The following is a 19,268-nucleotide window of genomic DNA, read 5'->3' as shown; positions in this document are numbered from 1 at the left end:
GCACCACAGGTCGTGCTATTTTAGAGGTCCCAAAGTAAATCCAGTCACCAAAATAATCTGGGTTTAAAACCAGAATTCTTTAAACCAGAGCCTTTTAGTTATCTAGTTTCCACCACAGCTTGACAAGCTGCCAGCACAACAGGGGCACTAGCAAGCGGCAGCGTGGAGGCAGGTGCAGAAACCCATTAACACACCAGGGGAACTGCACACTTGGTCACGCTGCAAAGCTTTGGTAGGTGGCTCACAGACTCATGAAAATGTTGGTTTCCGCTCACTCAGGGTGAGACTAAGTGTTGCACTAACAGACCTGTAGCTGTGGAATCAGTCCTACCTCCAAATCAAACAATTCCTTCACAGTTCAACCCAGAGTCAGCAAGAAGAGGGGAAAAGAAAATTTTAAAAGCTTCAGTGCAGGGAATCTCTTTGTCATATATGACACACTTGTCGTGAATTCAAAGGTGAGAATACTAGGGTGGGGTAGGAGAGTCAAAGTCCTTGTCTCTGCTGGTGACTTTCTAGACCAATCTGCAGCATGGCACTTTTTTCTTTCAATTCTCAAAGATACACATAGCATTGGCTGGTGCTTGACTTTGCATGGGTTTTTCCTGAGTCAAATATATATTAAAAATTTTTTTTAAAAAAGGAGGGTGGAAAAGAAAAACAGGTGTCACCTAAAAGTGGTGAAAGATTAACAGGGATGTTGGTCCAGAGACATCCAGACTCAAGCCTAGGCTTCAGCTTACGGTATCACCAAGAGAAAACAACTGCAAATGGGGTTTATCCACCTCCAGTTTCAGCAACATAACATTTACTCACTTCTTACAGATACCAGACAGGTGAGTAATTCACCACTGCACTACTGCACCTCTCTGTCGTCACCGGGTAGCTGCTTACATGAGAAGAAATTGTCCAGCTCTTATTTTGGGGCCAGATCCAAACTTCAGCGAAGTCTTTTTCATTTCCTTCACATAAAGTTCTGTTCTAACACATTAATGACGTGTAGCTTAGATGACACGAGAGGTGGAACTCTTCCAAAATACATTCAGTTTCCTGTCAGAAAGTATTGCATGCCTTTGTGCAGGAAATTATAAAATAGAAAATAAACATGTAAATATACCATTTCAACACATTCTCTACATCAAAGCAGACCTGATGTTTTTAATTTCAGCCTTTTGAGGTTTTGTTTTTATAAGTTGCTGGATTTATTTTGTAGCTCCTGTTTATGAAAAAAACTTTAAAAGAGTTATAAATTACAACTATAAAATGAAGAAAAACTACAACTACAAAGTTCTCAAAAAAGGAAATACTGTGAACCCTGTATGTGCAGTCGTGCGGACACACACACAGAAACTTATACATATTTAAGTTAGTGACTGCTGAACCACAGACCACATGCAGAAGAGTAAAAACCACCCATAACCAGATGTGCCACTGTAAATCCCGTATTTTAGGATATATTCTATGAAATCCTCAGTGTGCAGGAAGACGTAAGTTCCCACACTATTAGTAGCAGCGAAATGGATTCCTAGAAAGACCGACTACCTTCACATACCTAAAAATAATCCAAGATCCAACTGGGAGGTATGGCCCTTGTGAAGTAGAGAGAGGGTTTACCGGAGTGAAAACACATGATTTTGAAAACCGTCCAGCATAATACAGAAGTGAGAACAGCAGCAACACATCACTTCAAACCTCCCAACAACCAAAGGGATGCAGAAAAATTTCCACCCTTTCCCACGGAGTTTTGTATAAATACACGAGCGCTGCACTTCGACTGAACACATCAGTGCGTGGCTTGTAGAGCCAAGCAGAGCCACCGTTTCACTACGAAACAGCACCTTTGAGTTATATTTGAATTTTCCTATGGTAGGAAAGTGTATTGGTGGGCTGCTAGAGCAAAAGGCTTCAGTTCTCTGCTCTATCTACATCTGAATAGGAAACCCCAATTCAAAAGTTTCCTTTAAGCTACAAAAATAAAGCAAAGCTGTTTCCAAAGAATGGAGATAAAGTCATTTCCAAAGTCCCTATCCAGCTACAAATGCTCTATGTAAGACCAAATACGTTTTTCACCTTGCAATATCTCTCACTGATCTAGTAGAGCAAAGTTTGTTGATATTCAGGATTGCAAACTCATCTGTTTATTCAGGCTTTTGTCTGTCAGCAGAGTTTGAAGAGGTCACTTTGAGAGATCAATTTTTTTTCCTGGGGGTTTCTTCAGAGTTACCACAATTCGTTATTGCGTCTGTTTAGAGGCTTTAATTTGTGGTTTCCAAGATTGCATAACTGCACAGAGAGGTGGTGAGAGGCCCACATTAAGAGTTCAAAATAAGTTTGACAATATAGTAAATATCTACTCAGTAATTTTCCCTGGACTGAGCACCACAGAATGCCAAAAAATTTATTAAGCAGGCTAGTGCATGAACATGGCTTTATGAGGACTAGAGCATACATTTCCATTCAGGTGCTAAAATGCTGAATTCCCTTCACTTGCTGTTGACAACAGCTACAGACAATGCACCAGGGGGCTGCAAACCAGGCGCCTGATCAGATCGCTCTAAACCAGCCTTTCGGAAACAGATAAAGAAAAAATAAAATGAAATTTTAATTTTGCCTTTTAGTCGGAGTTCTCGTAACAAGTTACATAAAAATGAAGTAAGCCGCCTAGACTCCCATGAGGAGGCTCAGCATTAATTTTTCCATTTTGCAGATGTTAGACGGGAGGCACGGAGACGTGCACAGTCACATTTGGAGAAGTGCAGGCTGCACCCAGGCAGAGTTGCAGGTCCTCGGGCTCTCTGGAAATCTGCAGCCAGAGACCTGGCATCAGCCACAGGCAGAAACGGGCACCCAGAACCCACACACACGTCGAATGTTTGGGTGGCATGTCCCCAAAGTCAGCACAGCAGGCTCCTGGGTGAGTGGCAGCTGTAGCAGCAGCTCAGGGATGCATGGGTCGCATTTGCATAGCAGAGGGAAGCGTTCAGCATTTTGGACAACTAATACCCCTTTCTAAAGAAGCTGGTGAGGAAATGATGTGCACATGGCAAACTGGGAACCCTGTATCAATGAAGCATCTGTGAGCATAGCTGCTGTGTTTTGTCTAGGGCCGTGTCTATACACGAAACTAGATTTAAGCACCATACATCTGGGACAGGTCTCCATCTAGTCCAGCAAGAAGGAATTTACGGGCCATAAATTCCTCCTGACTGGGTGAACGCTGAAGGTAGCCAGTCTGTGCTCAGCTCCACGTACTGCAAGCACTTTGTTAACTGACACATACCCATCCAACTTAAAACCAGCCCTCGCATGTCCACTGTGTGGATAGAACGTAGATCTACTTGACCACGTCTGTGAGGTGACACTCCACTCATCTGTTTAAGGACTTTGCTAAACCTACTCACATGAGAAGCTTGTGTTCATACTTCACTTGACAAGAGAAAACAAATGCTGATGCCTCCTCCAGGGTCTCCGTAAGCAGGCATCTGTCACCGGGTGCTGCGGGACCCCCAGTAAAGAGGGGGACATCGCAGAGGCAGTGCTCTCTTGCTGCCCCCACTATCCACGCTGCCCACCCATCGTGCAACACGCCGCGGCACCGCCTCAGCTCCGTGGCGCGGGAGGGCGCGCTCATGGCTGCGCTGGCAGGTGAAGCCCGGGGGTCACATGGCCGGGATGGGACAATGACCCCCGGGAGCACGGCGGCTGCCCCGCCCAGCCCGGCGTCGAGCGCGGCCGGAGAGCCCCGCTGCAGCGCGGCCGGGCTCCGCCTTCACACCCCGGCGCACAGCCGCAACCCCGAGGCCAGCCCGGCCCCGCCGCCTCCTGCAGCCTCGGGCTCCCCGCCGTGACCCTGATTCCCGAGGGCCCTCGCGGGGGGGGGAGGCCGGTGACCTCACCCTGGGGGAGACCCGCCGCTCTGGGGACACGCCCTCCGGCTTGGGCTCCGGGGTTGGGGGGCGGGGGCACGGACACCCCGGGCCGGGGGGGCGGCAGGGCCCAGCGGCTCCCCGCCGCCACAGCCGCCGCCGCGGCTGCTTCTCGGGCAACAGCTACCCCTAGCGGCCGGAGCGCCGCCCGCGCCCCTCCTCCGCCGCGGGGCAGCGCCCGCCGGCCCGCGCCCACCTGGCATCCCCCGCGCCGAGGCCCGGACCGCCGGCCATGGGGCGAGGGGCTTCCCGCGGGCTGGGGCAGCGGCCGCCTCCCGTCCCGTCCCGCCACCGCCGCCGCGGCGGGAGGATGCGGGCGAGGCGGGTCCAGGGGTTCGAGTCCCGGGTGCCCCCGGCGTGTAGCGGGGCGGAGGCCGTGCCCTGGGGCCACCGGGCTGGTGGGGCGGGGAGGGGAGGGAGGCGCAGGGGAGGGACGAGGGACGAGGCGCGGGCAGCCCGTCCCTGTCACCTGCAGGCGCTGCCGGGACGGCCCCAGCCCCCGCTCCCGCTGCCGCTCCGGCTCGGCGGCGGCCCCGCGCTCGCACAGCCCGGAGCCGGGCCCGGCCGGGCCGGGGCACGAACTGCGCCTGTTGCATTGTCCTTGGCGAGGCTGCTTGTGAGCGTCTGCCGCTATCAGCGGCCGGGGACCCCGGCGGTGCCCTATCTCGGACTCTCTGCTGGTGCCTGATAGCGGCTGCTCCCTGCTTCGTTGCACGTCCCTCGCAGCCCCCGCCGGGGCTCTCTCCCCTTTTGTCTGTGTATTTTTAGGTCATTAGAGTGGAGGGGTAGGTAATCCCCAGGCTCAAGTTCCAGAGGGGCGGGTTCTGGCCGGAGGTGGAGTCACTTTTCATTTAAATCCCTGACTATAAAATGGGCTTAAAGAGAAGCGGGATCTCAGCTGTGCTGCACAGACCCCGGCAAGCAGGGTGCGTGGGGGGCCCCAGGCAGCCAGCGCCCTACAGCACGAGCCGCTGCGATGCTCCACTCCCTTGGCGTTCACACCTTGCAGCTGCTCACCCAGGCGGCCGCCTGCATCTTCCTCTTCCCCCGCTTCCTGCTCACTGCCGTGATGCTCTGGCTCCTGGATTTTCTGTGCATTAGGAAGAAGATGCTGATGATGCCCACGGCAGAAGAGGTGGCCAGTGCCAGCGAGGGGCCGCCCCCCGACGACCCCCCGGTCTGCGTGTCCGACTCCAACCGCATGTTCACGCTGGAGTCGCTGAAAGCTGTGTGGCACGGGCAGAAGCTGGACTTCTTCAAGTCGGCGCACGTGGGCTCCTTAGCCCCCAACCCCGAGGTGATCCAGCTGGATGGGCAGAAGAGGCTCCGCATCCTCGACTTCGCCCGTGGCAAGAGACCCCTCATCCTCAACTTCGGCAGCTGCACCTGACCCCCGTTCATGGCCCGCCTGAGGTCCTTCCAGCGCTTGGCCGCGCACTTCGTGGACATTGCTGACTTCCTGCTGGTGTACATCGAAGAAGCACACCCCTCCGACGGCTGGGTCAGCTCGGACGCAGCCTACAACATCCCCAAGCACCAGTGCCTCCAGGACAGGCTGCGGGCAGCTCAGCTGATGAGGGAAGGGGCGCCCGATTGTCCCCTGGCCGTGGACACCATGGACAATGCTTCCAGCGCCGCCTACGGTGCCTACTTCGAGAGGCTCTACGTCATCCAGGAGGAGAAGGTGATGTACCAGGGAGGCAGAGGACCAGAGGGCTACAAGATCTCGGAGCTGAGGAGCTGGCTAGACCAATACAAAACCCGGCTCCAGAGCCCCAGCACGGTGGTCATCCAAGTGTAAAAAGGACCTGGCAAAACTGAAGGGGTGGAGAGGCGAGGGGAGGGCGGGAGGAGAGGTGGGGAGGGAGAAGGCACTGCGACGCGGATGGCAGGAGCTGTCTTCCCCGGGGACACTCGAAGGAGGCTGCTGTGGGAGCTTTGGAGGAAGATGTGCCATAGTCCTTTCTCTATTCAAATCATGTTGATTTGCCAGCCACGCTCTGTCAATACTGTATTTCCATGTGCGTTTTGTAAATACTCTCCCCCCTGCTCCCTTTTTTTTTTTTTTTTTGAGAAGCGTTTACTATTTTTTAAGGAGGCTCTCTTCCTACGGGATCTGTTCCCATCTGCGTGTGTGCGCGGGTGTGCGTCTGAAAAGTTGTGTACAAGTGCTCCGTGCTGCCTAGCAAGTGCTAACTGGGATTTCTAGTATTTCTTTGTGATGACCGATTTTGAAATGGGTTTCTTTAATGCCAGGAAATCGCGTCTGATGTTGTGAAGTACTAGAACTGCCAATAGCCAGAGGTGAACGGAATGTCCTATTTATGTGGGGGGGTTTTGTAAGACGTTCGTTCACCTTTTTTTTTTATGAATTTTTTTAAATAATAAAGGTTGAGTAAATACACGTCTAACCTTGATTGTCTCTCTCTGTCTTCAGACCGCTACATTCACTTTCCCTTTTGCCTACCTCGCAATATCCTCCCCGCAGCTGAGGAGGGGAAGGCGAAGCGGCAGGCGGGAGAGGATGGGCTGCTGGGGGTTCGGGGGCGGCGACGGGCTTTCGCTCGGCGGCGGCAGGAGCGCGCCCCGCCCGCGACCCGAAGGGCAAGGGTGGGTACTGTACGTCCCCAGGGGAAAATCCAGACCTCCGGGTCTCCCGAGGCAGAGAGCACGGCGGTGGCCCTAGAGGCCGGCCCGGAGGGCTGTTCGCTCCCTCTCTGATCCCGAGGAGCCGCCCCCGGGGTCGAGCCCTGGGAGGGCGAAGGTGCAGGGCTCGCCGGCGCCGAGCAGGCAAGTGAATCCCGGCCAAAAAAAGAGGCAGGGGAAAGCCGTCCTGGCCGGGAGAGCTGCCCCGCCGAGGACGCCCCGTCGCGCAGGCGGTGACGGAGCCCGGCCGGGGACAGCGCGACCCGCACCTGCGGCGAGGCGGGGCCGGCCCCGCCGAGAGACGGCGGCTGCGGGGCTCGGGCAGGAGGGGAGCGCCCAGCCCGATGGTGCGAGGCTCACACCAACCACACCACCTCGCCCTGAGGGTCGGCAGCTGCCTTTCAAAGGGTGAGGGGTGCCAGAGCTCGCTCCCGCAGAGCCCGACAGGTGAAGCCCAGCGTGGGGAGCATCCCGCAGCCTCCGCATGAGCTATGCAAAGCCGCCCAGAAACAGCGAGTCCTAAGCACCTCCCGTTGTGCCTCTGAACGCCTCCTTGTCTTTGATCGCAGCAGGACAAGGCGTCCGGGCTGTTCGGTCCCTCACGAAGTTTTGGAAAGAGGTGCACCGCCCGAGGGGAAGGCAAGCTGGGGACGCCAAGTCGCGCCCGCAGTACTATAAGCTAAACCTGCGGAAAGCTGTTTGGAAGGGCGTTACAGCCCCTGTCTTGTCTGTGACAGTGTTCGTCTGACGCTGCAACGTTCCTGCCCCTCAGCATTCACGGTTTATATCAGCCCGTGTAACCGCTCCCACCGCTGCCTCCCACGGAAAGCAGCACCGTGCGGTATCTCACAGTTAAACCAGTGGCTCCGACTCTACTCCCAGGTCCCCGGCGCCCCGTTCTCGGCGGGAGTGCGGCGTCCCTGGAAATCGGGCCGCTTTAGCTGAGGTGTCAAAAGATCCGGCTCAGGTGCCCGCCTGGGGCTTCCCGATCCGTCTGGCCGCGCAGCCTGCTCCGCCGGCCCCTAAAACCCCTCAGCAGTTCGCCTTTCCACCGTCCCCCGTGAGCGGGCGCCCCGCCGGCTTCCCGCCGCACCGGGCTCGGGGCTGCACCGGCTCCGTCCGGCTCGGGCACCTCCGGTGATGCTGGGGCGGTGGGGCTAGAGCCTGAGGTGAGCCTGCTTCTCCCGACTGAGTGTTGGTCGCTAAACTCATCGCCCTCGACGAAGCCCCGGAGAACCTCCGCGGCAGCCCCGGCAGGGCAGGCTGCGGCGGGACATCAACCCGCTCCTCCCGCCGCGGGCACCGCCCGCCCAGGCGCGGCTGCGGGCGCCGCAGGCTGATGAGAGACAAAGGTGCCAGTGCCTGAGCCACTTCCATCCACCGTCCGTGCCTTTCGCCCGGCAAATAGGAGCAGCGGCATCGGCTCCCTCCCCGCGACCCCACGCGGGACGCACCACGCTCCTCCGCGGTCCCAAACTGCCCAGCAGCAGCAAACCTGGCTGCCGTGTGCCTAGGGGCGGCGACGCCCCGCTCCCTTTGAACGTTGTTCCCGGCAAGGAAGGAACTCAAGCCACGCTGGCACATCCAGAAGGAGGGGAGAGGAGATGGGGCAAGCGCCCACACCGGGATCCAGGGACCAGGAGAAGGTGCTGCACTTCTGTCAGACCCGGCTCTCGGCGCCGCCGTGTCCCCGCTCCCCGCAGTGCCTCTCCCAGCCCCACGCGTGTCGCGCCGTGAAAACCAAAGGTAGCGGAGCTCTTGCAACCCCCCTCAGAAGGCCGCCGTGAAGGACCGTCTCACGCCGCCCCAGAGGCAGGGCGGTGGGTGCCCCCGGTACCCCCCGCTGCCCGTAGCCGCCGGTGCCAGCCCGGGCCCCACCGAGCGCAGGCGGTGGAGAAGCCCCAGGCAGAGCCGGGTCACTGGGTAGCGCTCAGCTCGGCTCCCAGAGCCGTGCGAAGGCCGGAGCTGATGCCCGGGGCACCAGCACCCACCAGGCCCCCGGTGGGGGTCAGGGGCCGTACGGTTCCGCGCCCACCCTCGAAGCCGGCACTGGGTCAGCCGAGGTCGCTCGGGCTGCAAGGGCCGGCTCCATCTACGCCATAACTTTTATTTTTATTATTTTTTTCACTCCACAGCTTAGTTTTTTTTACTTTACAATAAAGCCCTTCTTTGCTTTTTCACCTCGTTATCTCTTTTTCCTATCCCCTCTTGGCATGCTTTGCTTGTAATCCTAAATTACGGGCAACCCCCGGGCACTTCCCCACCCCCTCCCGGCCCCCAGGACATTTTCCGGTCAAAGGGACAGAAATTATTACTGTCCTTACTTGGCTTCTAATAGTTACAGAAACAGCCTCATCTTTACTTTCTGCTACTAGCAGATTTTAGTCAAAGGCTATCGGAGGTCAGGATTTTTTTTTTTACTAAATAAGACAGCTTTCTAAAGCTACATTTCTCCTTTAAACCGAACAAAGAGCTCTTATTTATCATTTTCCCTTTAATCAGCAGCAGAAGAAAAATTTGCCGTGAAAACCAGGAATCCCTGAAAGACATCACACTTTTCCTTTGCACAAATCAAAGTTATCTGCTCCTATTATATCCTTCACTTAAAATGAACCATAAGCCTCCATCCCACTGAGCTTTCTCGGGGACACTTGTTTAGCACAGACGAGAACAATAGCTTCACATCTAAAGAGCCCAGGGTGTCAGAAGCCTCTCTGGCTGATACAGAATACTGAGAAACGTCCTATCTTTAAAACTCATTTTACTGCCTTTCCACCTCCCTAGTGCACGACAAACAAAAGTCAGAGAGCAGCAAAGGGATATAGCAGAGAGAGATCTGAGTGGTGATTATGTGTTCTGTCAATAATTAATTGGATTATGTCCTCAGCATAATTACATACAGTCCTCTAGCCAGGAGGGGAAAAGAAAGAAGGAAGTTGTGGTGTGGTCAGAGGGGGATCTCAGGACATGGTTCTAGTCATTAAAAATGTGATGTAACATTGCAATCTGGTGTATTCTGAGGCACAAATGGGGAAACACAAACAAAACCCATCTACTAAAATATTATTTGCTTTACAGTACGGAGACAGCAAAAGCACTTGCTTTCATTAGTTGTGTTCATTCCTACTTTCTGCTGGGGATTTAAAGGTGTTTTATGATGAAAAGACAACAAGTCTCACTCATTTGACCTATAAGCTATATGTTGTAGGTTTTGTATTGTTCACCACATACTAAGTGACTAAATTTGATATTTCTGATGTTTGAAATAAAAATTAAAATCAGTCCAGAAATTAAAATCATTCCAGAAGAGCATCATGTATCCAATACAAATCTAGAAATGGCACATTCTAAGAATCTTGCAAGCAAATTCTTATTCTGACACTAATTTTTCTGTACTTCTTCCAGTCATAAGGGAGATCATCATATCATTATTAATTTATTATTTACTAAGAGCTGTTAGAGTGCTCTTTTGGGACACAAATTCAAGAAAACAAAGGGCTTGATTCAGTTCTCACACAAGTTTTGCACTGGTGTAACTTCAATGACACGGATGTAGTCACTTCAGAACCACCTGGGTGTAATTATGATCAAAATCTGGGCTATTGCACTTCCTTTGCTTTCCTAATGGTTCAAAACCTCTCTTTTTCTACAGCTTGCTGCGGAAGACAGGCAGCTGTTTGAATACAGAGCTCAAAAATCATTTTCAAGTTCCTCCTCACTGCCAGTGCCAGTGTCCTAAATCCTGCCAAAATTTAGCCATGTCAGCATATTTCCTCACCGTTCTGCACCCTCCCTACAGCACAAGAATTGTAAACCCCACCGGTACGTGCTCTCTTCCACTTGTTAAGGCACATCCTCTCAGTGTCTTGAGCTTTAGATCAGGTAGCTTTTCATTTTAAATGCTTTTAAGCATCCAGCTGCCAAAAGGAATTTGACATCTGCTTCCTTCTTCGCAAATTTCTCTTTTCAGACAAATTCTTGATGATGCCTCTTGGAAAGGGGATCATTTATGACCTCAGCTTAATTGACTACTCCAAGTATTTCTCATCTTCTCGGTCTTCCACCTGCTTCTTCAGAGATTTTGGAAGTGGTTTACAGTGGTAAATGCACTAACAATCAATGGCCAAAAACATCTTAAGTAGAACAGTAAGCAGTATTCAGTACTTCTTGTGTGAAAACACATTACAGAACAAGGTTAAAATCCTTCAGCTAATATGTTTTGTATAAGAATTCTTCTGAGGGTATCATGTTTACGCTCACAGAAGTAAGAATCCCTCAGTCTGGTCCATGGAGTTTCTGCATCCATCAAACACAGAAGATCGGGCCTATCTGATATTTCCTTTCTCTTTTCCAAGTTAATAGCTCCTTCTTGACTTTGCTCATGGAAGCATTTGTTTCCATTTCCTTTCAAGTAATAAACATCCTCCATCTCAAAAGGACCTTTAGGACACGGCCAGATGAGGTAAGGCAGTTTAACATCCCACACATCAATGCCCCAGTGCCCAGAGTTACCCTGACACAGAGGTGATCCCTGCATGTCTGATCCAGATGACATCCAAGAGCTTCATTCCTTACTGGAGACATTCAAGGATGAATTGGCACAGGGGCCCTGGCAGAAGGGGATCCCATTATCCATTATACAGTAATGGGCACTATAATGAACAATAAACAGATTTAAATTTTACTGAAACTTCTAGCAATTTCAGTAAGCACCATGGTAAAACTTTCTCTTCTGTCCATCTTCTCCCTCTCACCTTCTCAGGCTTATAAAGGGACTTGTGATTGAGTGGTCTGCATTTGTCTGGACTTTCACATCTATTCCAAAGCACTCCAGGCATGATTTGTAGGGTCATACTTCTGTTTCCTTCTTGAGTCTTGCTTTTCTTGCCTGAAGAGTCAGTCAGGATGTACATCTCTTGCAGTAGCCAAAACTCAGTATACTTATTCAATCACTCCAGGTTATCAGGCACAATTCCTCAAATTATGTGCCACACTGTGGAATTTAAATGAGGTCTCCCAGCACAGAACCTCACTTCAAGCACCAAAAACTTGAAAAAATTTGTGTTGAAACATCTTTCAGAGTTTTTTCAGAGCTCATAGAACTTCAGAAGCATAATTATGCCAAAGACATAGTTAGTAGCAAAGATCTGATAGTGGAAATAATTTCTAAGAATAAAAATCATTACATAATCTAAGGATAAACTTTAACACATTTGTTTATGAAACACTACATTTTATTAAGTTATACATGAAATTGAAAGGTTTATGTCATGATTTTTTAAAAGGGAAGAGACTCCCCTTTATGGACCATCCTGAAGAAATTCTGGAAGTTGCACAATTCAGTACAAGAAAACAAAAATTTTAGTTATTTGATCACTTACCATTTGTGATGAAGAACAACAAGGACAGAATAGGGCGCAAGGCTGCTGTCAACCGGATTTGCAGCACATGGACATAGAGAACATACTGTGCTACTAACACACAGACACATGCATACAATTGCAAACAGAGATCAAAATTAGTCCAAAGTGGTTTTGGAACACTGGAAAGGGAGAGGCAGGGAATTGCGCATTTTATAAAATGAAATATTTATTTCAAAAAGTGATAATTATACAAAAATTTAAGCAAATTACAAAGTTAAGTTAATTTCTATTTCTTCTAAGTGGAACACATCCATTGCACATTTGTCAGTGAATAACTAACAGTTCTGGGCAAATAGAAAGTATTAGACGGAACTCGGTTGTCTTTTTTCTTCTATTTAGTTTTTTTTTTTTCCTTTTATTTCCTTCCCTAGAATGTTTATCTCTGGAATAATTATGCTGAGCTCTAGTTTTTTTTGTTTATGCAGATCTATAGTTTTTTTAGTTAACATTTACCTGACTGACATATCTTTGATACTAATTAATCTATCATGACATCAAGCTAAGTCAATGGTTCTATTTACCTAATTAGAACAAAGGTGTGGTAAGCAAAAGCTAGAAAAGAATTTACAATACATGGAACCATTCCCCAGAACTGACCTGCAAGACGTCTCCTGTTCCCATGAGATGTCTTCACTTGGTTCACTCAGCTGAAATAATTCCATAAATTATCTACTGGGAGGAACAGGATGGAAGAAAAAAATGTGTCACTGATCTTGCTTTTCATCTTTTTTACTGACTGGACTTGAAAGTCCTCAGTCACATTGTCATAAAACACAAAGAGACGTTTGGAGAAACTCAGTAGAGACTTTTACCAGTAGAACTGAAACATATGGGTATGTACTACAGAAATACATCTGTGTTTCCTACAGTTGGGTAGGAAGCTATCCAGGGGATGTATATTTGCACTTCTACAGATGCTGCTGGAAGCTGGGAAGATCTTCTTTGTCTTTTACCACATCTTCTGTGTTACTATGAACTCACTTTGGAAACTTTTTGTTACTAAATCTAATCCTTAGAAAAAGGACTTGTCAAAAAGAAAAATCAGATTTTATTTATCTTTCTGGTTATTGAACATGCCCACTGATGCACAACTCACTTCCGGATCTGTCAGGCTTCTCTTGCTCAATGCAGTAAGACGTGCTCCATGGGCCAGAGGATGGGGGAGAAGCTGTGGAGCACAGAGGGCTCTGAGCAAGACGGCAGCACTGCGTTGAGGATGCATGAGATAAGGTCCAGACTGGGGGTGATGAAAAGAGGGAGACGGTTGTCTATTGCCCATGCACAGCACCGACAGATATGCCCAGCTAAATATTGTCTGTGAAACCTGGTACTATTTTTAATGCCAGGTGAGCAATCAGAGCATCATTGCAATTCCCATGTCATTCATTTTTAGACAATGGATGTGTCATCATTGTAAAATGTAATTTGGGTTTTTTTTTGGAAAAGAAACCAACACTTAAGCCATACTTTTGAGCAAGTCAAAAGACACCCAAGGGTATGAGTGCCTTGTACGCTGCTCTCTTTAATAAGGCCAAGGAAAAGCATCACTGGATGGGATCATAATCAACTGCTGCTTTAATGCAGACAATCGAAGAAGGTTCCTCACTGATGGTTGTAAATTCATCATTAAGGATACCACTCAGAGTCATTTGGCATGACATTTTTTATGCACAGAACAGAAAAGTGCAGTATTAGCTCCTGAGTGATTGGATGAGTTGTACATCCATTAATGGGCATATCAGAAAATGTTTCCAGCTTCGACTTATCACAAACTGAGAAGATGCAGATTGTCTTGCTGTTGTTTACTCAAATTTTTGGTGCATTTTTTTTCATTCTGTCCAAGATGGTATTACTTTGAGAACCTACCATCATCACACACTGTAGATTTTACTGCAGGCTCTGAGATCACAACAATCTGGCTGTGTTCACATATTATGAAATCTACAAGATGACAGGCAATATGAGAGCAAATTAGTAGCACTAATCCTATAACTGATACACATTTCTCACTTTGCTGCTGTGGGAAATGAGGGAATTGGTAGATCATCAGACCAGGAAAGCTAGACAAATTTTTGATCGAATGTTTCATCCACTCGAGTTGTCGGTTCAACCTAGCTAAAATCCATGTGCCATCCACCTGAAAACTGCAAAATTATCCCAATAAGAATTCATTAAAACATAAAAACATTGAAAGTAAAAACTAAAAAAAACTATACTCATTTTCATAATAGACAACCCTTTTCCTTTAAGATGTTTCATTTCCAAATATAACTAGACTGAACTTTGCAGAAAAAAAAATACATAAAAAGAAATGAAAAGTTTCCTTTTCCATTTTGGCCAACTCAAAAATCTACATTTTCCTGTCATACAAGTGGAATAAAATATACATTATTCAAATTCCATGCTCTATAGTATTTCTTCCTGTTCATGAATTGTTCATGAACTGGTTATGACCTGTTAATCTATTCTTTATCCATACACTTAATTAAATTACATGAACAATTTTCAGCCAAGAACATATTAAAAAAATTGTTCGCCTAGGGTATTTATTTAACCATGATATATGACCATCACTTATACAAATGTTGTCATACTCGCACCCCTGCTGGATGTATGGTTTTTCTTTTCAGAGAGGAAGTACCAAATATCAAGTCATGGCATTTCTCAGATGTGACTTCTCAGATGAATAATCATTAAATGTTTAAAAGATACACGAAGTTTCTATTTAGACAGCAGCATTATCCATCTTTAAGCCGTCAATACATTTTCAGTGCTCTGAACCAACATATTTTAGTTAACCATATGTACAAACTATAGATACAGTTTACAGGAGACACTGTAAGAGTGCTCTTAAAAAAGAAGTGCCTAGATTTCAGTATTTAGGCCTCCAGTATAAACACTATCTTTTTCCCCTATAAGTGATAGTGAGAATTCAATCATGGATAGTTAGGACACTCACTTAAAGGAGGAGTTTCTGGTGCAAGCCCAGCCCATGTTCATGGATCTGAACCTGGAATGTCCATGTCCCTGCCAACGTCACAGCCCATGAAACACATAAACCATTTCCTGGGAACTTTAGGGGAACTGATGCTGATCAGCACTCATGGGGGACGGTGGAAGAAAGTTGGCTCAATTCCTAGCAAAGACTCTTATTTAGAATATAAAACAGGTATGCTACAGTATCAAGTAAATATCAGGTGCATGCCCTAACTGTGTGGCTACTATTTAATTCCAGATAATTGTCATTCTTATTTATTTTATTCTGACCAGAAAGTCTACTCCGACCTGACAAACCTTCCCAACAAAAATTTACTTTTACCCAATACACTCATAAAATAGCTGAACTTACCAGAAATTTACTCTCCCCATCCTCCAAGGAAAAAAAAAAAAAAGTTTCATTCAAAAGTTTCATGCCAGCTCAAGGATGGACTTTCAGAGTCGCATGTAAACACTTTAACTGTCTAACTGGCCAACATGTTTACATATCCTCCCCTGCTGTGCATATGACCAAGCATTGTGTAGGCAGGCACGCTGGTCAATAAAATTTCAAAAAGCAGTGAAACATTCCCATCAGTGCAGCAACAGTTCTCAGTATAAATAATTGTCTTGTCATCTCTCCCCAGGCTCATTCTCTTCCCTTTCTTTCTCTCTCGCCTGCATTTCCTTAGAGATGTTCTTTCTCCGTCAACATAGCCCCATGTTACTTCTCTGCAGCTCTGCTGCCCTCCATTCTGAAATCTGGCATTACAGTGAAACTTCCAAGAATTCCATTCTCTGAAGCATTATGAGTCACACTGTAGTCTTCAGCAATATTTTTAAAACACCAATGTTTTTTTAATCACTCTTGAGACCCACAGAAGAAAGTAAGGATATTATCTTGCTAACTTACAGTCGTGGTTGTTTTTTCTATTGCCACCCACACTCTCTCATCTTTCTCCAGATACTCTGCTCCAGTCTCTCAATAGTGCAGGCATATGGTATCAAAGCATGCCAGAGTCTGACTTCAAGTTTTAGTCATTTTTCTTCCTGTAAAAAGGATGGAGGGACATTAAGCCCATGACCACTTAAGAGCTTCCTTTATGTAAGAGTTTTATTAGGGTTTAAACCATAACAAATGAAGTGCATATTGTACCATAAGACTAACAGAGAAACATCGGATCTGAGGCATAATTCATCTTATCTGAATACCAGCAATGCGATGTGTCTGGCATGTCGGAGGCAGCAGAGAATTTGCTGGTGCAACAGTGAACATAGGAAGGGGAGAATTCCTGCCTGCTCCTTGCAGTGATTTCCAAAATAGCCTTGTAACAGAGGAGCTAGCTGTCTTTAGGAGCTGTAGTTCTAAATACTGTCTGTGATAATAAAAATATAAATCTTTATTCTACTGTTTGAAGACCTTTCAATTTTAACAAGAAAAAAAAAGAAAAGAAACATTACTACGATATGGTAAAGTTAACAGTTCAGTTTCATTTTCTTGTGCGTGAGGGATGAGGCAGCTTGTATTACAAAAGAGTTATTTGCAGTTTAGGATAGAAGTTCCACAAATTGCTGTTATCTGCCCTGCAGATGCTCATGTGACACACAGAATAAATATACCTCAAGGTAAGCACGTAACAGTGGACAATGGGTTCTTCAATAAAGAAGATCCCTAAAGATGGCAGTTATCTGAGCTTCTGTAGAGATCAGCTTCTTGCATGAAGCATTCGAGGATGACTGGCTGCCCCATGACAGTCTTTAGAAAAAGCTGCCAGGAAATAAGAAGACGAAGAGACCTAGATTTCAAATTACCAGCTGATCATATGAAGAAAGTACACTCTTAGGTCTCAGAAGTTACTGAAAAGCGGTCAGTGAGCTTGCCTCTGCAGGAGATGTTTGAGAGAACTGTGAAAATAAACACATCATTGAGAAATGGAGGTAGGATGAGTGAGATTTGCTTAAGAAAAGGCGAGAACAGTGCTAAGTGAAATAGAAAAGAATCCATATTAAATAGTAGCATTAATGCAGCGAGCCAGGAAGCTACGAGTGATCAAGACTCCCCAAGAATCAAAGTTAGGCGAGGGTTTTTATACACACACATGCATATATTTGTTTGTCTGCATAAAATAAAGCACAATCATATTGAAACTGCCCATTTTACATCCAGCTCATATAGGGCTTTTCTGTCTCACTGCCTCATACCCAGAAGTGTCGAAAAGCAATAAACTTGCCTTTTATTTTAGTAGAATTGTGCTCCTACTCCATGTATCTTTAAGAAAACCTAGCCAATTTTTTAAATTTGATTGTGCCAATCCTAAGCTTTTGGAGGATACTGTAACTACCAGGCAAAAATGTTTAAAAATTGTTTTACTCACTATATTTTTTCAAGATTAAAAATAAAAATATCATTTTATAGGAAATAAGGCCAAAATATTAGCACAGTAGCCTAATGTTAAGTTTTCCAATCCATATTTAGTCTCCCTAGTGTCAGTAAAGTTGTTATACCTCAGTGACAGATATCCACAAATCTAAGGGAATGGCTGTGAGATCCAACCTAGCTGAACATCCAACTATTTATAAACTCACTATCATTATAGATTCAGGACTCTATTTAAATACAGACAACTAGTTTTGAACACTTGTCATAAGACTGTAGCAGTGATGGGCAAAGACCTTTGGTAACTGCTGATGTCATTGAGCAGTTGTAGAGATTACAGTTTTTCACCAAAGCTGTTGTTCTCAAACGAGAAGCTCTTTAAGCCCTTTCTGTTTCATCATTTTGCACTACTTCTAAGAAGAAGAATATCACCATCTTTTCTGAACCCTCATCGCTGAGATTTCTTGCCCTGGACAGAGCTGGACGTAGTGGACTTTACAAACAACCTCTGGTCTGGGCAGCACACGTCAGGCTTAGCAAAGCGAGCGTCATCAGTCAAAGATCAATAGGTGAAATTTCCAGATCGCTCTGAATCATTCTCCTGTGTGGCCTTCGTCCTACCTCTCACTGGCTTTTCAGGAATAATTAGAAACAGGCAGCTGTTGCACCATTTCTGTAAGTTTAAAGCAAGCCGAAAATCAGAAGTGAGTTGCTACCCTTTCAACAGCAGAAAATGTCAACAGCACAGGCAATTTTTGTCTGAATTTACACACGCTTTTTTCAGTGCTTCGTGGAGAGAAGAGCCAATTGACACAACAGGGAAATCTAGCACATACAAAGTATGAAGCTCTGAAAATTATGACTGTCGTGAAATTTAGAAACATGATACTGATGTGAATGTGCATGTCACTAAAACAGACTCTTCTATTACAGATCTCAGATTTGTATATGCCAGACATAGCTGAATGAAAGCCAAAGCCTAGATTAATTCACTTTCTATAAAATTGGCCTACATACGTATCTGAAAATCAAATCACAGAAAACAGTATCAGAGAGCTTATAAAGAAAACAATAATTAGTGAGCTATACAGATGGACAAGATCAGGAACTGACTCACCTTGAAGGATTTTTTTGTTTTATTTTTTTCTTGCACAAATTATACTTCCAGAATTTGGTTTTATTTACAAGCATTTCTAATGAACTTCCTAGTGCTAATGATTTAGTCACAAAGTGTTATTTTGTTCACTCTTACCTTCTTTTTCTATAAAATGACCCCTCAATACCATTTTTGAAAAAAAGCAAACTACTACTTGGGGTAATCAAAGGGTAAGCATCCAAATAATTTAGAAGACAAGGACTGAGTATTTTAACAAGCTTATCCCAGCACAGCAATATGATGGGAGTTACAGCTGTGACAGATTTTAACTGAGGAAGAACTGATGCAGATTTGCAGCTGCAAGTCATGTCTCAAAAATGTGTTAGTCTTGTCTAAAGGAACATGCGGATAAGATGACCTGGTAACTGCGGTGTTGCAATTCTATACTTGGGTGCACATGACTTGGATTTCCATAAAGCTCTGGGAAAATTCACAGGCCTTTGAAAGAGTGGAGCTACCACAGCACAAGAGGAACGGTCCTCTTGAGCATCGTCAGCTTTTTCCAAATTCAGAAAGAAATAAGGAACTAATGGGTGGTTATAAGAAGGGAGGAAGGTTATTCGCAAGGCGTTGCAAGGCTTCTGCTGGAATCTGTGTTGTTCAGCGTACTCATGAGTAATCTCAAATATGGAGTATATAGAAATTTTACACATTCTGCTGATAGCAGGAAATTGCTCGGGATAGTAAAAAATAAAGTAGTTTGAGGCAAAGAATAGAAGCACCTCACGGTATCAATAACCAGCTGGTAAAGTGATAGATGAAAT

The 19,268-nt window shown here is 46.7% G+C and overlaps 1 protein-coding gene across 1 annotated transcript; it reads left to right on the top strand.

Moving 5' to 3' along the window:
• Positions 1 to 4,902: 4,902 nt before the first annotated feature.
• DIO3 (iodothyronine deiodinase 3) lies at positions 4,903 to 5,727 on the top strand (the record flags this gene model as incomplete). Its single annotated transcript, XM_080345088.1, has 1 exon — positions 4,903 to 5,727. One exon carries the CDS (start codon positions 4,903 to 4,905, stop codon positions 5,725 to 5,727), a length of 825 nt encoding a protein of 274 aa, XP_080201214.1.
• Positions 5,728 to 19,268: the final 13,541 nt, after the last annotated feature.

The sequence above is a fragment of the Nesoenas mayeri genome, assembly GCF_963082525.1.
Source record: "Nesoenas mayeri genome assembly, chromosome: 5".
NCBI classification, from domain to species: Eukaryota; Metazoa; Chordata; class Aves; order Columbiformes; family Columbidae; genus Nesoenas; species Nesoenas mayeri.
Note: the sequence above shows the minus strand (reverse complement) of the source record. Positions and strands in the feature narration are given on the sequence as shown.